The 24,550-nt window shown below is 39.3% G+C and overlaps 1 protein-coding gene across 9 annotated transcripts in view; it reads right to left on the bottom strand.

The window, feature by feature from the left end:
* The window catches only part of kcnma1a (potassium large conductance calcium-activated channel, subfamily M, alpha member 1a), a 140,379-nt gene that overhangs the window by 50,582 nt on the left and 65,247 nt on the right, over positions 1 to 24,550 (bottom strand). For all 9 annotated transcript variants that reach the window (XM_044372474.1, XM_044372467.1, XM_044372475.1 and 6 more), the window contains exons 4-9: positions 13,667 to 13,760; positions 12,997 to 13,108; positions 6,185 to 6,260; positions 5,497 to 5,572; positions 4,497 to 4,667; positions 2,782 to 2,873 (exon numbers count right to left, since the gene is read on the bottom strand). In XM_044372474.1, the coding sequence (XP_044228409.1) occupies positions 2,782 to 2,873; positions 4,497 to 4,667; positions 5,497 to 5,572; positions 6,185 to 6,260; positions 12,997 to 13,108; positions 13,667 to 13,760 (621 nt within the window). The remainder of the gene's footprint in view (positions 1 to 2,781; positions 2,874 to 4,496; positions 4,668 to 5,496; positions 5,573 to 6,184; positions 6,261 to 12,996; positions 13,109 to 13,666; positions 13,761 to 24,550) is intronic.

Below are 24,550 nucleotides of genomic sequence, written 5' to 3'. Positions count from 1 at the left end.
TATGCAACTTTGTTCACAATTTACTCTTGTATTACCTTTCAAGGAATTTACACACTCAACAAGTGCAACTGAATCTCCTGCAATCGATGCGAACAATCAACAAGTCCATATGCAGTCATTGCAAGCTAAAAAAAATTAAGTGTGCAGGTATAGATACTGCACTTTTTCTTAACAGTGCAATAGTATGCAGACTGTTCGGATGTATGTTTTACCATTATCTAAGCATGTGTGTGTGTTAATGCCTGATAATGTGAAAGTCTTTGGGTCTGCCTCAAGTTGCTAGCCCTCACCAAAAAAAAAAAAAAAAAGCCTTTCAAAGGTGTATGTCAGAGTTCAGCCAGGTTTGAAGCCAGTTTTCATGCCAACCCTTCTGCTGAAGTTGGGGCTAATGGAAACCATAGTGCCGTAATGGAAACCACAGAGCCCCGAGTGCAGTGGGCGCCAACAGAACGCAACGCTTGTCATTATTATATCAGCATACACAGGCTGAGTGCTGTCACTGTGCTCACGGGTGTATGCTACACTGCACAGACTAATATAAGCAACACTAGCATGGAACAGAAATTCAGTATGGATCCAATGTGAGCTCCTCTCACTTCCAAATAACCTTCAAGGTCTGTTTCAAATGACAGCATCCAGGCAGAGAGATGAAATAAGGGTTACATTTAAAATAGTTCACAATATATCATGACCTCATTGTTTGTGAGCTCTGTAATCAGACGGATACTTGTAATCTCCGAATCTCATTTTCTTGATAGACTTCTTTTTGTGCTAAATGATAATGCACTGAACTCCGATGGCGATCCTAAACCCACATGACAAGCTGGTTTTGTACATGTGTCAGGCCCTATACATGTAAACACCAAATGCATACACATCAGAATGAAAGAGCCCGGTGCCACTCTAAGCCTTTGTGTTTGGTGGGTATCATGTGATTGTTTCCATATGTTTGCACTGTATGTCTAAGCAGAAAGAGGGTTGGAAGGGGGTGTGGAAGGAGAAAATAAAGTGTGTGGGAGAAACTATCCTCAGTTTTGACAAGGGCTTCTCTCAACACCCATCTGCAAGTCTGGGCTGAGGTCACTGGCCAAACATAACATTTCATCAATCTTATCTCAATGACAGGCAAACATTATTGAACAAAGGCTTTTTTCTAATGCTTATTTCTACTGCTGACTCCCCAGAATCCGCCCCGCTGAACAGAGCGACTGAAAACAATGGGAGTAAGATTGGAAAAGAGAAACAGAGTGAGAAAGAGAAGACAGCATAGCAGCAGACGCTGAGTGCCATAGAAGAAAATGAGAGGGAAAGAGAAGAAGGAAAAACAGAAAACCCTACCCTCCCTGTTCTGGACACACCACATTTGGATTAAATAAATCTGTGTGCTGAATATCAGTAAGGTTTGAGCCACAGGGGAAGGAGAACAGTACTGCACAATAAGCATTGTGGTAACCTTGTACAGTACAAACAGTTAAATGACCACAGTGTCACACATACTTCACAGTGTACTGGAACCTCTGCTGTGAGAGGCCAATCACACATAAAGAATAGGAGCCTCTGGAGACAAACTCCACCACCACACAAACACAAGAACCAGGCAGGCACCCAGAGAACCAAGCAGGCAAAGCAAGCCAAAAGCAATTGAGAGCCTCCAATGGGAGCGAGGCAACCAGCATTCAGGGTGTGGGAGCTGACTGAAGATCAGGGCCAGAGTCATGTCAAGCATTGATGATGCGATGGGCTAGCGGTGACAGACAACAAGAAGATGGCTTTTTCATAGAGTTCCCAATCAATGAAAAAGCCATAAATCTGCAGGTCATAGGGAACATGCCAGAAATGATGCAGTTTTTTCTTTTTTTTCAAAAAAAAGTAACTCCATTGAACATGCAAAACAAACTCAAGCAAAATGAAACAAGAAAAGAAATAATATCCTGCAATGGTCATTGAGATTGATGATACTTAAAAAGACCACCAATAATAATGCACTTGCAGATGTTTTAATCTTTCTATTTTCTTGTGGAAAAAATCCTTGAGAAGCGGATAGTAGGGGTTTCATGACTATTTTCTTTTACTTTGATGGATGATGATCCTAATTCATCCCTATAAGCAAGACAGTATTAATGAGGGACTGAATCTGAATAGAAGAAGAAAATGGAACAACACATACTACACAGATACATTGCATAGAAACACCACAGGTTAATATACTGCAAGTCTAAAGTGTAGTAGTCATGAAAGCTCTATTTTCCAAATTAAATTAAAGCTCAACACAGGATGTTTCAAGGAGGACAAAGAAAGAAAATGAACAGCACAAATGACTTCAGGAAAGCTCTGAGTGAAGGACAGAGAGAGGCAGATATAGAGAAAGGTAGACAGAGAAGGAAGACAAGGACAGAGAGAGAAAGAGTGAAAGAGAGAGTTAAGGGGCATGGACATGTGTGTCCTAATGGCCAAGGTCTCCAGTCACGCAGTGTGACTTGACGTCATAATGTAACTTTACTATTCTAAGAAATCAAGTTAACAAACCCCCAGTAACTATAAAACTTCAGGGGGGGTGCACTTGAGTCACACAACCACACCTTGTCTGGATTTCAACTTACTTTCTGCCTCGTGTCGAGTTATAACTCCCTCCGTATTTCTTCCGATTAAGGATGAGAGCAGCAATTTCTGGCACGTAGCGAGCAAACATGGCCTACATGCATGGAACAGAAAAAAGAAAAAGGCATGCAGAGAGGGTTCTACCGCACACAGAAAAACAGCAGAACCATCTGGAATACTTACTTTCTCCCATTAACCGCACTATAGGAACCACCATATTTCTTGCGGTTTCCTATTAACTCTATGATTTCAGGGACGTAGCTGGCAAACATGGCCTAAGGAGAAGATAGAAGACAGAAGAAGAGACTAAAAAAGAGACTACTACGCCGCAGAGTGGGTGGTGGGGAAACCGGTGCATGAATCCAGATTTCTGAGGGGAGAAAAATATTACTTTTGCTATGTAAATCAAGTTAAAAAAAAACTCTCTCATCGTCCATACAGACTTGCTAAACTTCACAAAAATGAGAGAGATCTTATACAAAAAAAATCTTGTTTTGCTGTTGAGAAAAAATAGCCCCAGTTTTTTTAAAGGTAAAGGTTTAGGAACAAGCTTTCATTAGTGGGCGATAATTTTGTCACAGCTGGTGAATATTCAGTCTGTGATAGCACCCAAACCCTTTTTGGATGACAGAACTGCGTTAAAATCTGAGGGAGAATAAAAACCTATGTGCCATGTTTTGTCCAACAAACACAGATAATCTGGCAGGTTGATTTGAATAGGCCCACCTGATGGTCCACAGCTGCAAAACACATTAAGACTCATTTGTTGGGCTGGAAAATGAGCTGGATGCATTTTGCAAAGTTTCGCAGCCTGTTGCGTTAACACAGGGTTGTGTTAACCAACATGGGGGTACTCACTGACACTACTCATCTAGGCTTACATCTACAATAAAAAACCAAGAGGTTCCCTTGCCCTTGTAAATACATACTTAAATCATGCTTGGAAAGTTCACTTATACATTCCCAGAAATAATGTGAAATGACGTGAGTTAGATATGATCCCTGGCTTTAAAATATCCCCAGCCTGGAGTCATTATTCAGCCACTGCTGCTGATAGAAAGCAGCTTATAGTGCTAGCCTTAAGACTTCCAGAGCTCTCAGCACTGAGAAAAACACACAACCTATCACCATGGCCACAACACGGTACACATCCACACAGCTGCAAGTCATCAGTGCATAGTGATAGCTGTCCAAATACAGAATACAGTAACTGTGTTTTGCTTAAATCCTCCATTTTTTGTAAGAGAGGAGGGGTCTACAGTTTGTGTGTCTGTGTATGAGCATGTGTGTGCGCACTTACAGGTGTGTGCACCCGGGCATGTGTGTATATAAGTTACTGTGCTAGTTGCAGCCCAACAGGACGCTAGATCACAGGAAGGTGAGAGGGAGTGGGGGGGGGAGTGGGAGGCTGCTGTTGCTATGGTAACAGTCAGGCTGGCCTAAGCCTCATCTCCCTGCCCCTGTGTTTGTTGGAATTGTGGGAAGAGACACGGGAGGAGGGGTGTCCTGAAACCGCAACTGCTTCTAAAAGAACAGTGACAACATTATCAGACAATAGCTTATACTCTATTCAAACAGATACAGAGATGACACATGAGGGGAGGGAACAAAGGAGCACATAGTAACTACGGTAGACAAGATACAGTAGGCTAAACAGGAGGATACAACTACACTGTAACGAAGATACAACATTTACTAATACAGGCAACATAGTTCTAACATTTTCACTATACTAAAATATTATAGATATATACAATTATCAATATATTTAAATCCTTTTGCATTAATTTATAATCTTTTCGGTAATTGTCAACACTTTTATGCATTCTATTGATGGGGACAGGCAGGATTTAGGAGGGGATAAGAGGAGAAAGGGAGCAAGAAAAGCCTGATTTTACCAAACCACCAAGGATGAAGAAGACCATGAACAGGCGTCCCAAGGTGGTTTTTGCATAGACATCCCCGTAGCCCACTGTAGACATAGTCACCATCAGCAAGTAGACACATTCCCAATAGGAAAGTGACTGGGAGTTTTGGAAGTTTTCCCAAGGATCCCCTGAGTTTTCCACCTAAAAGGAAAAAAAAGGGAGAAGGGGGAAATGATGAGACATGACCCTGACATGACCATGACCACCAATTTGTAAACAGTGTCTTTGCATAAAGAAACAGTTTAATCAAGTTTGATTAAATCCAGCAACCAGTGCTCATGTGTTCATCTTTGCTTGAGTCATATATTCTTTGTATATTGAGCTTAGGCTGCCATCTGGTGGTAAAGCAGTGTGAGAAACAGATAAACAATAAATGTACTTTGAAAAAAACTTAATACATTTGCTGAAGAAATGATGACACACTACACACAGTGATCAGTGTTTTTTAATTATTATTTCTGAGGCATTTTGACTTAGATGGATATCACTTGAACAGCAGAAATTGTGGTTGGACGGTATATGTTGCAGTGCGTGTTATATTACTAAATATCTCTATTGTCTCTTTCTTGTCAAATACATATTCAATTTAAAGTCATATGATGTTTCACACTTAAGTGATATGGATTTTTTTTAAATAATTACATTTACACATATAGTATCTTGGTGCTTGTTGGTCATAATTTATCCACCTTTTATTTACCACTGCATACTTGGAAGTAGGGATGCACTGAACCTGTGTATCAACCTGGTGGATCCTTTATTGGACATGACCAGTCCACATTAAATACAGTCTTGTCTTCCGTGCCATTATAAAACTTTATTTCTGCCGTCAGTTACATTCACTCAGTCATGGCGGACTGACAACTCTGTGTTTGGTTCTCCAGCAATCCCTGGCCTCATGTCAGTTAGCTACCTTCCAACTGGCTCATTAATCACTGGACCCCACTGGCCCTCACATCTGTCCACTTACCAAATGTATGAATCCAGCAGCTGTAAGCCATGTGCTTATGAAGATGGAACACAGGTTCACCAGCTTGATGGAATTGCTGAGTAGAAGAAGAATCAAAAAACTCTCAAAGACATTCAGACATTCAGAGTGGAAGGAATAAAACAGAGACTCGTGAATTAGTGAAAGTCTCACTCACAATAACTTTTAGACCCACAATATTTTACATTTAGGAAAGTTGAGATGGGAATGAAATTAGATCATGGGCATATCAATAAACAGAATATTGAAAAACTGTAGTATATAAATGATGAAAAGGAAAATAAAAGGCCAATGACATGTAGACTGGGTCTGAAAAATTTAATTTAAATTCCAAGTCTGCATCAGAAAGATGAATTTAATAAATAGTACTGTAGACTAATGTATTACTTACATAAGATGTGACAACTATATTTATATAACACCATAAAATTATTATTAACTTAAAAATGCAACTAAGATACCTCATAAAATATGCTTAAGACAGGTGGTTAAATCTACGTAATTGCTACCACATAATGTGGCAATTCCACATGATATATGAAAATACTAATTATGTCAGCACTTTGCAGAAAGTTCAGACCAGCCTCATTGTCAGACATACTGGTGGGGGCAGTAACAGTGAAGGTGCTACTGTAGGTGGATGTGTTTGTGAAGAAGGGTTTATACTAACCTTGTTTTCAAGATATTCAAAAACTGTAAGATTTCCGAGAACTGTATCAATCTTAGCGCTCTCAGGAATCTTAAACCTTTGAGAAAAAGAGAGAGAAAGACAGACAAAGAGACAGAGAGAGAGAGATTAGCATATAATAAGTGCAGACAAAACAACTGATGGTAATATCACAACGGATTCATATTCATGCATATTGTATCCATAAATTGGGTGTTTTTTAAAATATCTTAACAGTGGCAGCAGAGGAATATTACAGCGGCAGCTGAGAAGAAAGACAACTAAATGTAGACAACATGTATATGAGCAGAACAGAAAAATGCTCTATATATATTTTACTACAGAGCTTAAGCAAAATCAATTCAAAATTGAGTCTGTGAGACACAAGAGGTTGAAACAAAACACTTTATTCTCGATGATGTCTTGGATTTATTTATGAATTCATAAATGTTATATGGCCTACTTTACATGAGCCTCAGTCTGAATCCAAGAGCAGCTCGCTGAGGGATTACAGCACAATGTGACACCTGCCTCATTGTTTTTTTACATAACACAACTGATCTCATGAAATGCGTGCAAGTACACATGCCTGTGGTTTTGTGTATGTGAGACAAAAGGTGTTGTGAATTCCTATTGAGACGATCTCTACAATCAGTTTACAACCTGCGAATATAAGAGAGTGGCCATAAACTCATCACCAAACACCAAAAAAAAACTCTCAACCAACTCTAACCGTGAAACAACAGTCAAGATCTGGAATAATTAGGTCATCATCATAAGCAACTCTTGAGTACTAATGCCCTTACCCCAGCTGAAGAGGATGCATAAACAGGACCAGACTGAATGGTAAGGTCCTGCCTGCCTTCCCTTTTCCTCCTGCGCATGATGGCCCTGCCTCACCCTGTACCCATTCTGAAAGAGATCACCACAGGACTTCTTTCGCCTCCATGTTTCCTGGAGGTTCTCCAAATTAGCATCACTCTGTGTACGGTGGTACACAAGCAGCTTAGGAGGAATCATTGTTTTTGATTTTAAAAAAAACATCAGGGAAATTCCTTTCTCTTCTTGTCAAGATAGGAATTAAAAATCTGTGATCCAAAAGATTCAAGGATTAGTTTTCCAAAAGCACCTCCGGAAAATAACAAGAGATAATTCCTGATAAAAGCGACGCAGAAAGCAAGGCTCTCCCTTTCCTTGTTGCTGCACCACTAATGTAAAAAGTTCCAGGTAATGAAAAAACACCTCAAATTCAAACAAATATTGTTAAATCAATGGTCACTGCTGCAGACAGACAAGCTAAAACAGACAGCTAGGTCTGTATTGTCTGTCTAATCATGTCAGATTTGCCAGGGATTGTGTCTCTGTGAGCAAAATGTCAGCTCTAATATAGGTGGGTTTTTTTTTCTTTTTTCAATTTTTGTTACAGTGTCTTTAATCCCCACAACCCAAACAGATTTAACTTTCTCATGCCCCTTTCAGTGCTCTACTATTAACGCTCATTAAGCTTTGTCCACATCAACACACAGCTGTGTTGAATATATTTTCTAAAAAAAAAAGTCTGAACCCTGCCAGGGATTAGAAGAGATAAAAATAAATTGAAAATAACGCCAAACAAAAACAATAATCCTGACTTCAAAAGTAGCGTCCCATTTCCACAGGGACAATTTCAAACGTCTCTCTGACAACAAGCTGCAGGTAACAGCTATTATGCAATTCAGGACTGGGGTCAGTTACTTTCAGTTCAGTCAAAGTGCAGTAAAATCTGATTTGAACTTCTATTAGAATAGGGATCAAATCTTAATTCAAACCTATAAATTCAAAGGTCATCTTAAAATTACTTCTCATTATTTTAGAGCACTAATAGCTTGTAATGAAGAAAGGTGGGAAAAGTGGCCTCTCAAGCTCTTCTTTTTTTCATTCTTCACACAATTACTGTACTTCCATTATCGTACTACATAAAAGCAAATGTGTATTTCCGAGTGTGAAGTCAATTTGTATAATTCTCTGGGGAATTACTTGAAGAATGTTGTTTGGGTATTATTCCATTTTTGAAAAATGTATAGAGATTAAATAAGACAATGTGAATAGTGTTTATGCTTAGCAAGACTGTGTATATGTGTTTTGCGCAAAAGGTTTAAAAAAGTATAAGCAAAGTATGAGCTGATCATCTATGTTAATGTAACTCTGAAAAGGGGGCAGGTAATATACAATATTTCTCTTTTCAGTCATGGAATACATATGTTTACTAGACTGAAGTGTATGCGTGAAATTCTGTGTTGGAAGTATACACACAAATGACTGAACAATACTAATAAACTGGTCTGCATCACTGTATGCAGAATTGCAAATTTGGCATTCATTACTAGAGTACAAATCTTACATTGTACCAAAACAGTGATGGCCTCCAACACGGTGTTTATACTGTACTTCTGTTGTGTAGTCGTGTGTATGTGTGTGTTGGGGGGGGGGGGGCTTGTATTTAATACTTTGTGGGACAAATATCTGTTCTCCCATCTGGGGATAAGAATCTTTCTCTGCAACATTTTACAACGTCCTGACAAGTACAGTGGTGTGTGCATGTGTTGAAAAACTCTCAATGAATTTCTGGTCTCTTGAACATGTGCTTGTGTATGAGAAAATCTCTTTCCAACACATGCCAAAGCCTCTCGCACACACGTGTCAGCCGGCCAGATGCTCATTCAAAAAGGTTTTTCTGGTCTGTGCCCACTCATACTTCATTGAGGCTTTGCAAGCCAGAGCACAGCCTCTCTGTCACATGTTCTGGCACAGCAGCCTACTGGGACCTTTTATCAATCAGCAGTCTGGGATGGTTCATCTGGGATAATACTGACAGTCAACCCAGCCAGGATTAGATTATACAATGCTACACTGCACTAAACACACACACACGCACACACACACACACATACACTGCTAGTGTACGCAGCATTGGTTTCTACAGGACATTCATTCTGCGTAGACAGAGCACACATATTAATGTTTAATTTTAAAAGCAGCACCACTTCTTCCTAGATTTAAATTATAATACAACTCATTGCATATACAATACTTCAAACATGCAATGCAGCTAGAAGCTCGGCTACAGCAAAGAGGCTTAAACTTCCCACAAATGAGTTTCCCTCCCCTGAATGTACATGGAGGCTTCCTGCCAGCAACTGAAGGGCCATATAAGGCAGATGCACTCATGCCAGTGTCAGGTACTGTAAGCCTCTTTCAGCAGCAAAACACAAGAGATCAACAAACAGTCTACTAGAGCACCACTAGGAGGCAGTAGCAGGTTAGAATAAAAGCCATGCCCGAAGGCTACCACAGTAGTATACATTTTCAAAGCCAGTGCAGCTTCAAATCCCCAACATTTAGGTTGATACCATATAATACTGACATCAGTAAACTGAGGATTGCAAAATTATCTTTAAATAACCTCATGGTGCCACTTACTGTCAAAGATCTTTCTATTCCGAAAATTATCCAAACCAACAGTGCAGTTTCCTGCGGTTTTTAAAGATTGAGGATTAAAGTGTAGAGTTAGCTGGCGAGGTGTGAACTGTAGAGAGCTCGGACACAGTAGCCACAGTAGGAGCCAGCATATTTCAAACAGCCATATGCTAATCCTTCACCGCTAGGTCTCTCTTGGGAGCAATGCTCAGTGCAAGATTAATTCCTTTTTCAAGGAAGAACTCTGCATGCCCTCTTACATTAGCAGCACATTGTTCTCCTCCTATTAGTCCAATGTCCAATTTGCAGAGGCAGAGAGAACATAACTTTAAATGCATACAGCATATACTTCCTCGGGTACAGAGTGGGTGGCTACACTACCACAGAGTGCAGGGCAGAACCCCTATTAGTGGTCTTTTTATTAACTGAGTACACCTCCACTGGTTTTCCAACAGCCTTCTCATGCAGGACCACAGCTGAAAGAGCGAGATACAGTAAGGCACTGTAATTATGATGTATTACACTGGCTGTGGTGTGTATTCCCCGGCAGTGAACGGAAAGAAAAGCTGAAGTAGTCTATTGGGAATGCAGAGCACAACACACATTCTTAACAACCAATCTGGTTTTCTCTAACAAAGACTGTTAAGGGACAAAATATACACTTAACTAAATGAAAGTAGCACCAATTATGGATTAGTCTATCGATTATTAGGAAAACCATTATGGCCCTGTCAAGCTTCCTACAGGAAGTGAATGAAGACATATAGCAGAGAGAAATAGTCTTTAGGGAGGTAGCAATGTCATTTATATATCAGTGAAGGTTGCCATCTGAAACCAGATCAGGAATAATGAAGAAATAATAATTATTGTAATTTCCCTCTTGCATTGATTAGTTGTGCTTATTTACCTGTCACAACATGGTATCATATGTTCTAGTTTCCATATTAATACAGGATATAAGTTACTAATCATGATTCCTGTCCTAACCCCTCCGAGCCTGAACAGACACTTACAATGTCCCCATTAGTATTCTGGGAACTATCACCAGCCTGTTAGAGTACACCATATCCTCCTGCAGATCAACACACTGTTAATTTTATAACTGAGGCTTTGCAACATTTTATGTAGCCTTTAACATGTGGGAAAGTGCACCACCAGTAAACACACACTTAAGCCATGCCAGTGGGAGTTACTGTTATTATACAGTGCGGTGGTTATATACTGTATGACCTACACTGCAAAAATAAACGTGCTCTTTAATGTTTGAAGGAGAAGTCACCTGATATGCCGTCCTTGCAAAAATAGTCCTTAAGATTATTCCCTTTTGAAAATAACATTAATATCTAAAGTATCTCTCAAAACGAATAAATTGACACTTCTCAGCTGCTATTAACAGTATACACGAGAACTCACGCTACAGCTGGCACTGTATAGAAAAAGGAGTCACTGCTTTATATTTCTACCGCAGATGCAGGGTATTTAATGATCACAGGTAATTATTCACTGCAGAATGTCAAGCAGCAGCCAGATCACCATTTCACAGTCTTTCATCATCCTCATCAAGGCCCTAGCACCAACGATTTTCTGGGGATGAGATGAGGACACCTTACATCATGAATACCAGAACCCAGATTACTTGACTTGGCCATATCTAATTAATTGCACAGCTTGTTTCTTGTGAAATTCATGGGCCACAGTGAGCTCCTTGAGAAACCTTCATCACCTAAGAGATCAGACATTCACAGTTGCGTATTACTTCACAGATTTTGTGATTCCAGTGAGCTTGTTAAAAAAAAAAGAACATACACTGACAGATAGAAGGCAGACCCTTCTACATCCCTGAAATTCTGATAGTAAGTCACTAGTTTATATAACCCTTATAACCCTGGAATAAACAAATAATTATGGTTTATTACATTTTGTGTGTTAATTTCATAGTTTCAGCCATCATTATTAGTTATAACAACATTGTACTCACTAAGGTAATCGCTACAACTATATGCAAGTCATACAGGGCAAGTTATGAGCAGTCAGGCAAATAGACAGGTTGTGAACAAGCAGTCTGGCCAGAATATTTAAACAACTTTATTTTGAGGTAAAATTAGAATGCAAGCACAACCAAAATGTATCCCTCATTGCACAGGAAAACTCACAGCAGACATTTTGACTTGGCTTGACCTTGACTTGGCCTTCATTAATTTTATCATTTTATTATTTTCAGTGATTTTCCTACAGTGAAAAAGCCCTGTCACTGATGGGAGAGATGCCAAAACTTAAAAAGTTTGACCAATGTTGTAAAAAAACAATACAAAACAAAACAAAAACAGCAGGATTATCCTTTAAATGTACCTAAATAACATGCATTATATATACATGTAGTCTTTCTGAATAAAAGGTAGCTGTCCATGTCAGTGTTTAACTTCATAGGTGTTGATATTTTTATTCATTGTCAGGCCTTTTACTACAGTTCCTACACCTCCTTGTACTACAGTTAATATAACAGCCTTATATTCTGACTGAATTTGGGTTAGCATGTACCTAAGATCCTGAAATGAAGTATGGCAACAATGTCTAGTATTATATATGGTTTTAAAAGTGGGGTAGCAGTGCACCCGAAAAAGAATACAGCTACAAAAGAACTCCATACTGCAGTGCAATTTAACGCACAATACTCTGAATTCACTGAGAAAAGTAGGTCATTATGTAATACAGGTTAGGGTGTTTTCCTGTCTGCTCATGCAAGAGTGTGTGTCTATTTGTGTTTGTGTACGTGTGTATGAGGATAACAACACATGTGTTTGTGTGTGCTTTTTTTGTGTGAGTGTGAATGAGCCCATTTGATAGCAGTTATGGACTGCTGTGAGGTATTCCAGGTGCAATGCCTGAACACGGCAATTACCAATAAATGTGAAGCACAAATACACACACATACACACATGACCACAGCTTTATTCCGAGTCACTCTCCATCCCATTAGCCCATCCACTCTACTGTGTCTGTGTTCCCTGAAACATCAGAGGAACCCAGCCCTGTCACTTTCGATGATGAGGAAAAGTTGACTGCAGCCCCGAGCAAGAGGGCCTCTGAGACACACTCCCAGTAATGGGGAGACAGAGGGGGGACTGAGAGGCAGAGGGAGAGATAGGGAGTGATAAAAAGGAGGGGTGACACGTGAAGATTGAGGGCAAAAAGAGGAATGGAAAAAGAAGAGTGGTAGGGTGGTGGGGATGAGGAAAAAAACATGGAAAACTGCAAAAGAAAGCAAGGCGAGGCAAGGCTATACAGTAAAAAAAAAAAAAAGAAAGGGTGGATTCTGAAACAGAGAGAAAGAAACAGATGAGAGATTTATGCAGACTTACCAAGCCAGCTTCTGTTTAAGTAGACAGAGACAAACACAGGAGGAACAGTGAAGAAGTCGACCACTGAGTTGACCTCCAGCCAGAACCACAGCTTATCATTGGCTGCTATAAACTATCAAAAGAAAGAGGGATGGCATTTAAAATGACAAATTTTAACTTTAAGTTATTCAAAACACCACCATACCATCACTGCCCACCATTCAAACCGCAGGCTATGTCTTCCCCTGGCATTGCTGACATACTGTAAAGAATGACAAAAGCTTCACCCCACTTGCTGAGTCATGCAAAGGGGTTGGTGGTGTAAGCAGCTTATGAGTTTATTTATTCATTCATTCAGGATGTCAGGCTTGCATTCGCACCACTGGAATGCTGCTCTGGCATGACAGCCATGCTAGCAACATTATTACAACAGTGTCTGTCTAAACTAAAGGCATGCTGTGTGAATATTCAGGGGTGACTTAGGTGGGTGTCTGCTTATGTAAGCATTGTTGATTGTCCTGTAAAAATTATTCTTTCTTTTTTTTACCAAAACTTTAAAATACTTTCTTAAAATTATATGGCTGTGTGCATATTGTTTGTGTCAGTGTCTTTAGCAGTAAATGTGTACAGTACTGTATATGCATGTAATCTTTACATGCATGTGAGCATGCAAGTGTATGCGGCATCTTACCCGCAGACCAAAATAAAGAAGGAAGAAGACATTGAAGGCCATATCGATCTGTAACGTGAAATCTTTGTAGAAGTTCTGGCAGGATTCTATAGGACTAGAGAACAGAGACAAAGAGAAAGAGAGAGAAAAATACATTACTCACAGGTTAAACACATGAACTGATACTGTAGAGTAAGGGTCTTCCTCTTCTTTCCAATCATGAACACAAAGGTGGCCAAAACTGGGGGCCTCGCCATATTTTCATGATATAAATGTTATTTTCTTGCTTTTTTTTGTTTTTGTTTCTTTGTTTACAGTTGGTGTATGAGCTTTGTATACCACTGTGTTGAAATCAACAATCACAACATTAAAAAAAGAATACACAATAAGAACTGCCCATATTACTATATGTCACAATATTCTATGTACACAAAATCACATAAAACAATCAAATTTATACTTACTGTTATGCAATACATCACACAGAACACACAGAAAACAAAAACTTAAGTATCTCCTTTTGTTGGTTTATAAATCACCATCATCATTAGTTCAGACAACAACATTTGGTAAAACAATTCGATCATATCATCTCAACACAATCCCACCAAAAGATGAGTAATTATCGCTTTTCCTTTTTCTCTCCTGTCATGAATCTACAGTATGGAAACAAGGTTAATGTCAAATGGTGCTAACCAATCCTTACCATTTAAACTGACCGGTCTTTGCAAAAAAATATATTTTACATTTACTCAGTAAACATACATCTGTCAAATGTTAATACATCTAATCAAAATATGGAATTATGAACACTATTACTAATACCAGTTTAGTGTTTTGCCATTGACATTCACTGATATCCTGCAATTCCTCTTTTGAGCACTAGGGGGGTCACAGAACAAGATAAAAGACCTAGTTGAAGAGTCAATCACATGAAGATTAAACAGCTGAAAATTAACTGAAATTGGGAGTTAAGAACAGTTGCTTTGATGTGACGGCACATTCACCATGCATAAATTATTCAGCATCTGTCAAACACAAATATTCCCGCAGATATTCCCTCATATGACAGAAGCTCCACACAGAGAAAAAGACTGCACAGCTCTCTGCATTTAAGAGAGTGCGATAGCTAGCTGGGTGTTCCTTAAAAAAGGCAGATGATGATGATAAATGAGTCATGATCTGCCTGGTCTGTCATATAATCCATCTTCACGTTTACCTTGTTATGATTAACCATTAGCAAGTGGGTGCTCTAAACAAAGCAATAATAGGTAGCATGCCCACCCCATTTGTCACTTGGACATGGGCCCATAATACTGTATGTTGCTCCTGAGTAAGGAGGAAATCCCTCTGTGGGAGAATCATGAATATGCATGAAGGCTTGCTTGGCAATAGACGACCTTTGGGAATGTATAGACTGGCAAGGGAACACACACAAGGCTATTACAAGAGCACACAATTACAAGTCCCATACTTTCAAATTAAACATTAAAGTGTACATTTGTATGTATGGAGCCCATGGGGGCACAGTGTGAGATCCTGGATAGAGTTTACTGCATAATGAGAATCTCCAGAGGTTGAGGAGTGAGGCTTAGTCATCTTCCAGTTTACATCAAGCATTTTCTCACATGATGATCCATTAAAATAGATGACTGAGTACAGACATGCCAGAGAAGACGTATGGCTCCAAGAAGATGATCCAACTTCTAATTCCTGAGTGTGTGGTCTGTCTCGAGCATATCCTAAGGACTGATGTGATCTTTAAGATGATGTAAAACCCTGGCCCATGTCCAAGATAATTAGAATGAATCTGGCTTCTGGGGCAATTGTTTTTAAAAAAACAGATTTCATTTGGTTGAAAGGCATTTTCTCATAAAGTGCAATCAGACCTCTGACAAAGGTTAATTTGCATCTGACCCTTCAAAGGAGTTAACATTGATCTGGCCTAAATACTCAATTATTTACTCACCACCAGCATCTCCACGTGATTCTGTAGGAATCAAACTAAGCAAGCGTACAAACACAAACCTGTCATGAATCATACATACAGCCTAAGCACACACAATATTCCTGGGGTGATTAAATGCCATTTTTTCTCGATATAGCCTGCAGGTTGAGACGGGCCTCACATCCATCTACAGATTAAAGCTCACTTGCCCCTCTTCCTCCCAAAACGAATCTGAAACCATATCCTTAGCTAACCCTCACGGACAGGAAAATACACTCACAAGCACATATGAGCACATACACACACACACACACACAGATGGTGCACACGGAAGACACCATTTGGAGTGGTCACTATGGCGTTTCCCTTTAGGCCCAGCTCTGGCCTAATTCTGAATAACTGGTCATCCACAGTCATGTGACCCAAAGCATTCTCAATAACACAGTGAGAGCATGGCGGCTCACAGCAGGGGCTGAGTGGTACATTGAATTTGTCTTGATTTTGTATTATAAGACAACACAATAGCTACACTCTGGAAGCTTTCATTTAGTCATTATTTCATAGTAAAGCTTATCATTAACTAAAGTAGGGGGAAGACACACCAGGCAGACCTACGTTTTCTCTCTTAAACTCAGAGGCACAATAGAAAATTAAGACTTATTCAGGACAGGATGGGAGAGGTTCCCACAATATATTACTGTAGAGCTGCTGAATGGGTTTCAAAACACATAAAAATGATAACATGAGCTGAAGAGTAAAAATAGAAATTAACCAGTTAAATATGGCAAGTCAACATGCATAGTTTTATCATCTGTCAAAATAAATATAGGCTCTTCTTAAACATAACTGTGCAAACAGAGGAGCAAAAAGCAAATAGACAAAAAATAGATGTACCGTATGAGGAGAGCTAGAGTTTGTGTGTATAGTCAATATTATATTTATACATATTATATATTTGTTTTTTAAATCACTAATCAACATTCTTATACTGAAAACTGAAAAAAAAGGTTTCAACCATAGTATCAAATCCTCAAATTATCCCTCAACTCTGCAGTTTTGTTTTTATGGCCCTAAACTTTACTTTTTTGGTTCGAACACATCAACCTTGAGTCAGCTAATAATGTTCTGATAAACCTACCGTACACTGCCTGCCCAGCACCAAACTAGCTCGTAAAAATTTTGCAGCTAAAGAGACAGATATTTTCCCTAGGAGTTGGTGGAGACCAAAAACAAAACAAAAAGACTGAATATTAGACTTACATATGCAAGATGCCCAGAAACAAAACTCCAAATAAATACTAATGTTGCAATGTATCTGCTGGATGTGTAAAATAGGAAACATTTTGATAATGCCTTCACAACTTTATAAGGTGATAGTAAATGTCAGTGTTGTGTTTGCAGCTTGTTGTGCTGCCCCCAAGTGGCCAGAAACCCAACTGCAGGTTTAAATTTATATAATAGGGGCAAAATTATGATTTTTGGGGAATTGCAATAAGGCAATAACAACTATGGCCTCAGAAATTCAGTCTAGTATCCGTGGGAATTGTGTTCACATTGGATAATTCTGCAGCATGTTCAATGCCACTGCAGGAAGTAATGTGTCGGTGTGAATGTCAGGGTATAGCACATCCAACTTTAAAGCCAGCGGCCAGAGTTTACCCATCATCACTCTTGACACCGTCACAACAAAAATTGCTTAAGCTTCAGAAATGTAATATTTGGCAGAGCTGTTGTATTGGATTGCATTATCCTGTACATGTGTTCCTGTGTCAGTGTTTCCTACAGAAAGAGCATGTAAGACAAGACGAAATCCTGATTCCCACTCTCAATGTCACTTCACACTACACAATCACATGGGATTCCTGGCCACAAGCTGCCAGTGTCCTGCAGAAAATAGATCTGCCCACCACAGTTCTTATTACTCCTTAAGCCCTGGCACAGCCTGGGGTTAAACCATCGTGCCTGACAGGAAGAAGAGAGACGAGAGAGAGAGAAGAAGAGAGAGGAAATAGAGAAATAAAGACAGCAGAAAGACATAGAGAGATAAAAGAGACAGAAAGAGAGGAGACATAGTGACAGTAAGAGGGAGAGGAAGATGTGAAAGTGACAGAGTGAAAAGGGAGGGGGACAAAGCTCCCAGAGGTACTGAGGACAATTTGTCTCATATATATATATAGCACACATTGCTAGTTTTAGGCCACATGGAAATTGCCTGAAGATTCCAAAGCTTCTGTAATAAACTTGCATATTTTTGTGTTTGAGTCAGTGAATGTCTGCAACACACTAGGCCTTCTTTCCCTTCTCTAACCCTACTACTCCTTATTAGCAAAGCCAGCACTAACACACACACACACACACACACATACACACACACACACACACATGCAGACATACACAGGAGAACAGAGATTGCCTGAGGGAAGGCTGCAGAGCATGTGAGTCTATTTCAGGATATAAAATGTTTCCTCACGTTAACCTCCTCTGACCAGGCACTCTGCCTCTGGAAAACGCAACCAGAGAGGTAAAACTCATTTGTTCACAAGGGCAAAAAGAGTATGTTCATGATGATGTTCTAAAAATAGTCGTAAACACCTTCAGTCAGTCAGCAGGAGCCAGCCCTTTGTTAGCCTGAACATGACCTTGGCAAGCTGCAGGAGCAACAGCAAGGTTGCCCCCTGAGAAGACAACAACAACACACTCCTGCCAGCTTGACTAATGCTCACAACCATAATGCAAAACACCAAATCTCTGAACTGTCTTACTGCTCTAGTGAGCATAAGCATCTTGGAATATAGTTACAGAATTGTTAGAGTTATTGTTAGTATTCAACTCACCCAATACACCCAATATATAACCAAATATCAATATACAACCAAAAAGAAAAATAGGGGCACATTTAGAATGTGATTCGAGCACAATAACTGAATATCTTGCTCATATGCCATATTTCTCAGCATGGAGGGGTCTGTAAAGCTGAAAGAAGGCCAGGTTAGTACTTAAATGACTGATTTAGGTCAAGGCACATTACTAAAATAAGAAATACTTTAACACCTACAAGGGCAATGGACAAATAAAACCTCTGCAGGGAGGCTAAAAATAGATAATTCAATGTTTTCATCTGAATGCAAATGACTTGCATTCCCCTTCAAGCTTTTCCGCTACAAAGATGTTATTTATTTTAGACTCTAAAGGAGTAGGTTGTGAATAAAAATAGCACATCACTAAAAGAAACCACAACTACACATGGAATGCTTAACAACGCAATAAACTAAAAGGAAATACTAAATGTTTAAAAAAAAAAAAAAAAGAGAGAGAAGTAAGGACACTAGGATAAAAAGGAGCTGTATCTTGCTGAACAACATCTGGTAATACCATCACTGTCTGGTACAAAATCACTATCCAGACTCTTCTCATTTGTGGTTCCGCGATGGTGGGATGAGCTACCTAGCTCCATACGGTCTGCTGACCCCTTTGGTGCATTCAAGAAACGCCTGAAAAATCAGCTCTTCTGTGAACACCTCGACACTTGAGGCCCTTAAACTTTTTGGCACGTTGTTGATTGTTGCACTTCTCTCTTATTTCTTATGCACTTGTCCACTTCCTGTTGTTTCTTACTTTATATTTAAAAAAAAAATCTTTTGTCTAGTGCTCTTTCTCATTGCATTTGTACCTGGTCAACTACTTGAGACTTTGTACCACGGCTCTCCCAGAGTCACTGTCCTCTAACGCTTGATTGTCTTGTCTCGCTTGTAAGTCGCTTTGGATAAAAGCCAAATGACAAAATTTAAATATCTTTGCAAGAGAAATTACACTTCTACTAGTTCATGGTTAATTTATTCATATTTTTTTTTTTAGAACAATCCCTCCTAATCCTCTCATAAAGAAAAGAAATCTATCCCTTCTGACCTAAATTTTTAGATAAATTTCAAATCTTTATTAACTTAACAACAAAAAAAAATTCTTATCAAATTATTAAATGTATTTTCAAGCTGGCTTTTGAGTTCACTACAGCACTGAAACAGCCTGAGTGGAAATAAATGATTTGGATGATTAAAAAAAAAAAAAATTATACTGCTGTATTTCCCCATTTGGATCAGTTTGTTCTGGCGGGTGTGAAAGTACTGTCAGACAAACTTGAACATGGTGGGTCTCAGTTCACCTCCGACTGTACTCTGGTGTGAATGCTATTCAACCAACCACAGGGGTAAGTGATTTATGATTTTAGCATGAATTCCAAAAGCTAAACTACTATTAATAAATGTATATGATCCATGTGGTGATCATGGAAGCTGTTGCAGTAAATTGCAATATACAGTATACTGTATATTTAGATCATTTGGTAACTGAAGAAACCCCCACCCACCACCCCAAATATTACAGTATGGCATGTTCTGCTGTTTCTGGCTGTCAATCACTATTCATGGCATATGAGGTCCAGTTGTAGCCACAAATAATAATAAAAGTGGTGTAAATTGTGGTTTTTGTATAAATTCACTCAGGAACACTGGTAACAATTTTTATAAAATGAAATATTTTTTTATTTTTTGGGGGGTTTTCTAGTAAGTTGCCATGAATTGACACAGTGGCTACAAATTCCAAAAAAAGCCACAAAGCCACTTAAATCATTTCAATCTCATCTCATGTTTCTCATGAGAGTGGGTCATGCTGTGTTCATCCTCTGGTCTAAAAATAGCCCTTTCGCTCGGCATGGTGGGATATCAGGAAACCGCAACAGCAAATGGCCTTTATATTGCCATGGTAACGTTGATCAACAAAGAGGTTGGACCATTCGGTGTGCACTGATAGCACAAAAAAAGGATCAAATTGCAGACTAACTAAGCTAATCATCTCCAAAGCAATTTCTTTCATTAGACTTAAATTAGTGTTTCATCCACCACATCCGCTAACTTCACTCTCATTGGAAGACTTGTTTAATGTAAAGCTTCACCACATGTGAGCTAAGCAGGACTCCAAAGGCTGTCTGTAGAACAAAGCTTAATTTTTGAAGTCTCCAGGGAGAGGCTCCATGATCATAACACTAGCACTGTGATGTGCCATAGCATTTACAAAAGCCCATTATCTACATGTGACAATGATGCTTAATTTTCTCTCTTTTTCAGAGCAACTCACTCAGTTAAAAAGAGAAAATCTCCCTAAAAGTGTTGAAAAAATATTAAATGCATTTAGTCTCAAGATTTTGAAATGACTCATCGAAATGAGTCATTGCCTGTTTGTGGATTTAAATGTGAAGCCACTTGGGAATGGTGTCAGCTACTAATTAAGTCATCTCACGGTTACATGGTCTTCTCTGATCAACTTGGAGACTCAGATACTCCATCCAGACCTAACAGCCAGGTACTGTCAACGACACCCCAAGAAGGAGAGGTCCCTATATAGGTTATCCTTCATCCCCACAAAGTCTGCCAAGCTTGTCTCACTGCTCCGCCATATTTCTCACCTTACCCCATTAATTAGTCATTAGGTACTGTTTCTTTTTTCAGTGCTGACATTGATCGCACACTAACGATAGAGTTACAGGCAGAGGCCACTGTTTATTAGGCCTCTTAGACACAAAATCGTGTCTCTGCGTGTACACGTGCGCGCCTCTGCAAGTTAATGCGCATGCAAGTGTGTGCATGTAATAATAATCCGTATGTGTGACAGGGAGGGATCGAGAGAGGAGAGAAATATAGAAACAGAAGTGGAGCAGGAACAAGGGCATCCCTTTAAGAGCAGCCTGCAGAGACTTTGTCCTACATTCCTCTTTATTTGTTTGATGGGAGCACAGAAGAGGAAAAAGAAGGGATGAAGGATGAAGGATGAGCCAAGGTATTAAAGCATATTCAGATGTGGGCAGGAGAGGACACTGTATCCTCCCATTGAAAATATCACCAAAATAGCACCAGTTTGGCAAGAGAAGTCTGCTGCAGAGGAACTGAAAAGGCGGTGTCTTATCACGCCATTTTATGTGTTGCACAGAACTGTGGTTAAAAAAACATTTTGTAAAAACAAACAGATGGACAATCATTCTCAGTGTTTACTGAAGCTACATCTTCACTCCCATTCATTAAAAAAACAGTCCTCTTAACAACAACATGGTTGCCAAGTCAGTGACTACTATCCACACTCATTTGGGAGGGCAGCCATTTAATAATTTCAACTTCTTTTCAAATTCTGGGTTTTTGTGGCTCTTTGCTGCAGGATACTGGCCAACAGAGTCCCTGCTATGAAAGACAAAACAACTCCTCAGGGACTGGTGCCTGGGCACCAGAAAGGTACATTTTCTTCAGAGTTTTACCCAGTGTGTGTATGTGTGTGTTCGTTCCTGCCCCAAGGGACTATACCCTGCTTCACTAAAGTAGACATAAAAGCCCATCGTGCAGTTGCAGCCTCCCAAGGTCCAACCCACATGCACTTATTCCACCACATGTCTCTTTTCACTTTTACCACAGGGACTCAACCATAATCCGTCCTATTACTGTTGCCTTTTTCACAGACGATTTCAGTTCTCTTCATCCGATGGCCAAAATGGCAGTTTGGAAGAGAAGGGGAGACAAACCATAGATAGAGCCTGAATAGTTCATGAGTCTGTAACATGAGGCCTTCAGTAAGCTATTTGGTAGAGTAATTACTACCATTAAAAGAGTGACCTATAAATCTTTGCTCATTGATTTCCTCATTAACATTTAGTGGCAAGGAAGGTAGATGGAGAGAAGGTCATTTGTAAAGCATTTTTAGCATTTGAGTAGGGGGTGTGAATGTGAATCTGTTCATTTATGCATGTAGTGTATGCCCCTCCTCCTTCACACATGTAGGCACATGCAACCCCTCACACAAGGTGGTAATCAGAAGAAGAGTATATGTCAATATTTGTGTCCTTGTGGCGAGTGTTCTTGGGAAGAATGAATGTCACAAATGCAACAAAAGACAGCAGAACTTTGAAGTTTAAGATGAATTTGAGATCCAACCCTGTGCTCTGTGGTCTCTAGACTATAATGCTGTTTACTTGTGACAGCTAGTGTGGACCTGATGTGTGTTTTTCACAGTGATAATTGGGAACCATTTGCCCTTGGTGGGCCATATGATGCATCTTGGATTATTTTGAGTTTGGCAGCTTCAGACATCTTTGGCAATTAGACATTACATCAAATAGATTGTTGCGGAGACAAAAACAGACATAATAGATCTTTCTCAATAGACAACTGAGAGAGATTTACTGTCAGGTCAGTTGTGTAACATCTAACAATGGGTGTAGTGCACATGAGAGGCTCCAGCTGTTGCAGTGAGAGTATGGTTGTAACACAAGCATGGCCCTGTTTAGGAGCCCCCAGAGTCCGGTGAACCTGCTCTGGGTTGATCAGTAGTTCCCCTGAGAGGATGTGCACACTCATGTGAGCTCAAGCTTGAGCTAATCACAATGATGAGGGTAGAAACCAAGGGGGTGGTGGGGGAGGTGGGATTTTGGCCTTAGATAAATGGGAGCACAGAGAGAGAGGTTGGGCAATGCCTTTGGGATGCCAACTAACATAGAAACACACTAAAAATGCACTGTACTTAGAAAATACAAAGAGTAAATACTATAGTATGAGAAACTACATCCATACAGCAAAACAAAGTATTAATTAGTCTCCCTTTTTGACCCTGCTGGTTTGATGCTATGCCATGGTACATCTCTGCAAACCTTACTGTGTGTTTTCAACCTTCCTCTCTTGTTGTCTTTTGGATAATTTATCAATGTCTGCATATCTGTCAGTGCTGAAATGTCAGGTTAAATATGTAAAACATGTATGTACAGTATGGATATGTGGTACAATGTGGTACAGTGCTGCCCAATCAGGTAACTCTTGATGGATTTTGGAGGTTAAATAATAAATAACCCTAACTGCAATAACTGCATGTTACTTGCATCCCACCAGTTTTTTCAGGCTGTATTTTCTAAAATGATTTAATGATTCATTGATTAATGATCATTACATGACTGATGATTGATTTAGAAAATTCCTTTGTGTGTTTAGTCATCATCTAAATATTAAGGAAGATTATAAACTTGTATGATATGAAATTTGTCTCTCGATCTCTGTTTCTGCTCAAGATATGCCAGAGGCAGAGAGGAAAACAAAGAGGAAGCAATAGAGGGATATATAAAGAAAGATAGAGAATGTGGAGGAGGAAGTAAAGGTTTTCATCCTGAGGTATAAATGGGTGACAGGATTCATGTTAAGAATAAATTCCCACTGCTCTAAAGATGAGACTGGTTGGATTGTCTTTTAGATTTACGTCTTTTAACAATTTTACATCTCCATCCCTGTTTTAGACACTCAGTTCCCTCAGGGACAGAATTTCACAGTTCACAGATACTGTATTAAAGTGAAAACAAACTACAGGAAGGTTGCCATTACTTAAAGATATCATGCTGCAACAGCCAGCAGAGGGAAGGAATATAATGAAAAAGTACCATATCATGGTCAAAATGTTTCAGTCCCAACATTCCATAACCGCAGGCATTATAATAAATATTTAAGGTTTTATTTTGTATAATCAATGGTGCATGAAATAAAGTTCACTCAAAGGCACACAGAGTTGGTGTGCATGCAGGGCATAGTGACACATTTTGGTTATTTTATTGCCAGAGGCACATGGCATAATTCTACATAATTGGAAGTAAAATATTGCTTCCTTTGCTTTAATTTTGCTCTAAACCATGGCACTTTTAAAATGCGGGAAACAGTCAAGATCTGTGCTGCGGAAGTTTCATCTAACTGAAATCGTGAGGTGCAGAATTGCCACATATAGTCATAAGGTGCAACATAAAGTAGCACCTTAAATTAAATTAGCTTGTAAAATATATCACATTTGACTGCTGTGTTCTGATGTTCCTTGTAAAAAAAAAAAATTTTTGAAAAGGTTATCATGACCCAAAGGAATGATGACCAAAACTATCATCAAATCAACAGAAA

The sequence above is a fragment of the Thunnus albacares genome, chromosome 14, assembly GCF_914725855.1.
Source record: "Thunnus albacares chromosome 14, fThuAlb1.1, whole genome shotgun sequence".
In the NCBI taxonomy this organism is placed as follows: Eukaryota; Metazoa; Chordata; class Actinopteri; order Scombriformes; family Scombridae; genus Thunnus; species Thunnus albacares.
The sequence above is the reverse complement of the archived record's forward strand: the minus strand, read 5'-3'. Positions and strand labels throughout refer to the sequence as shown.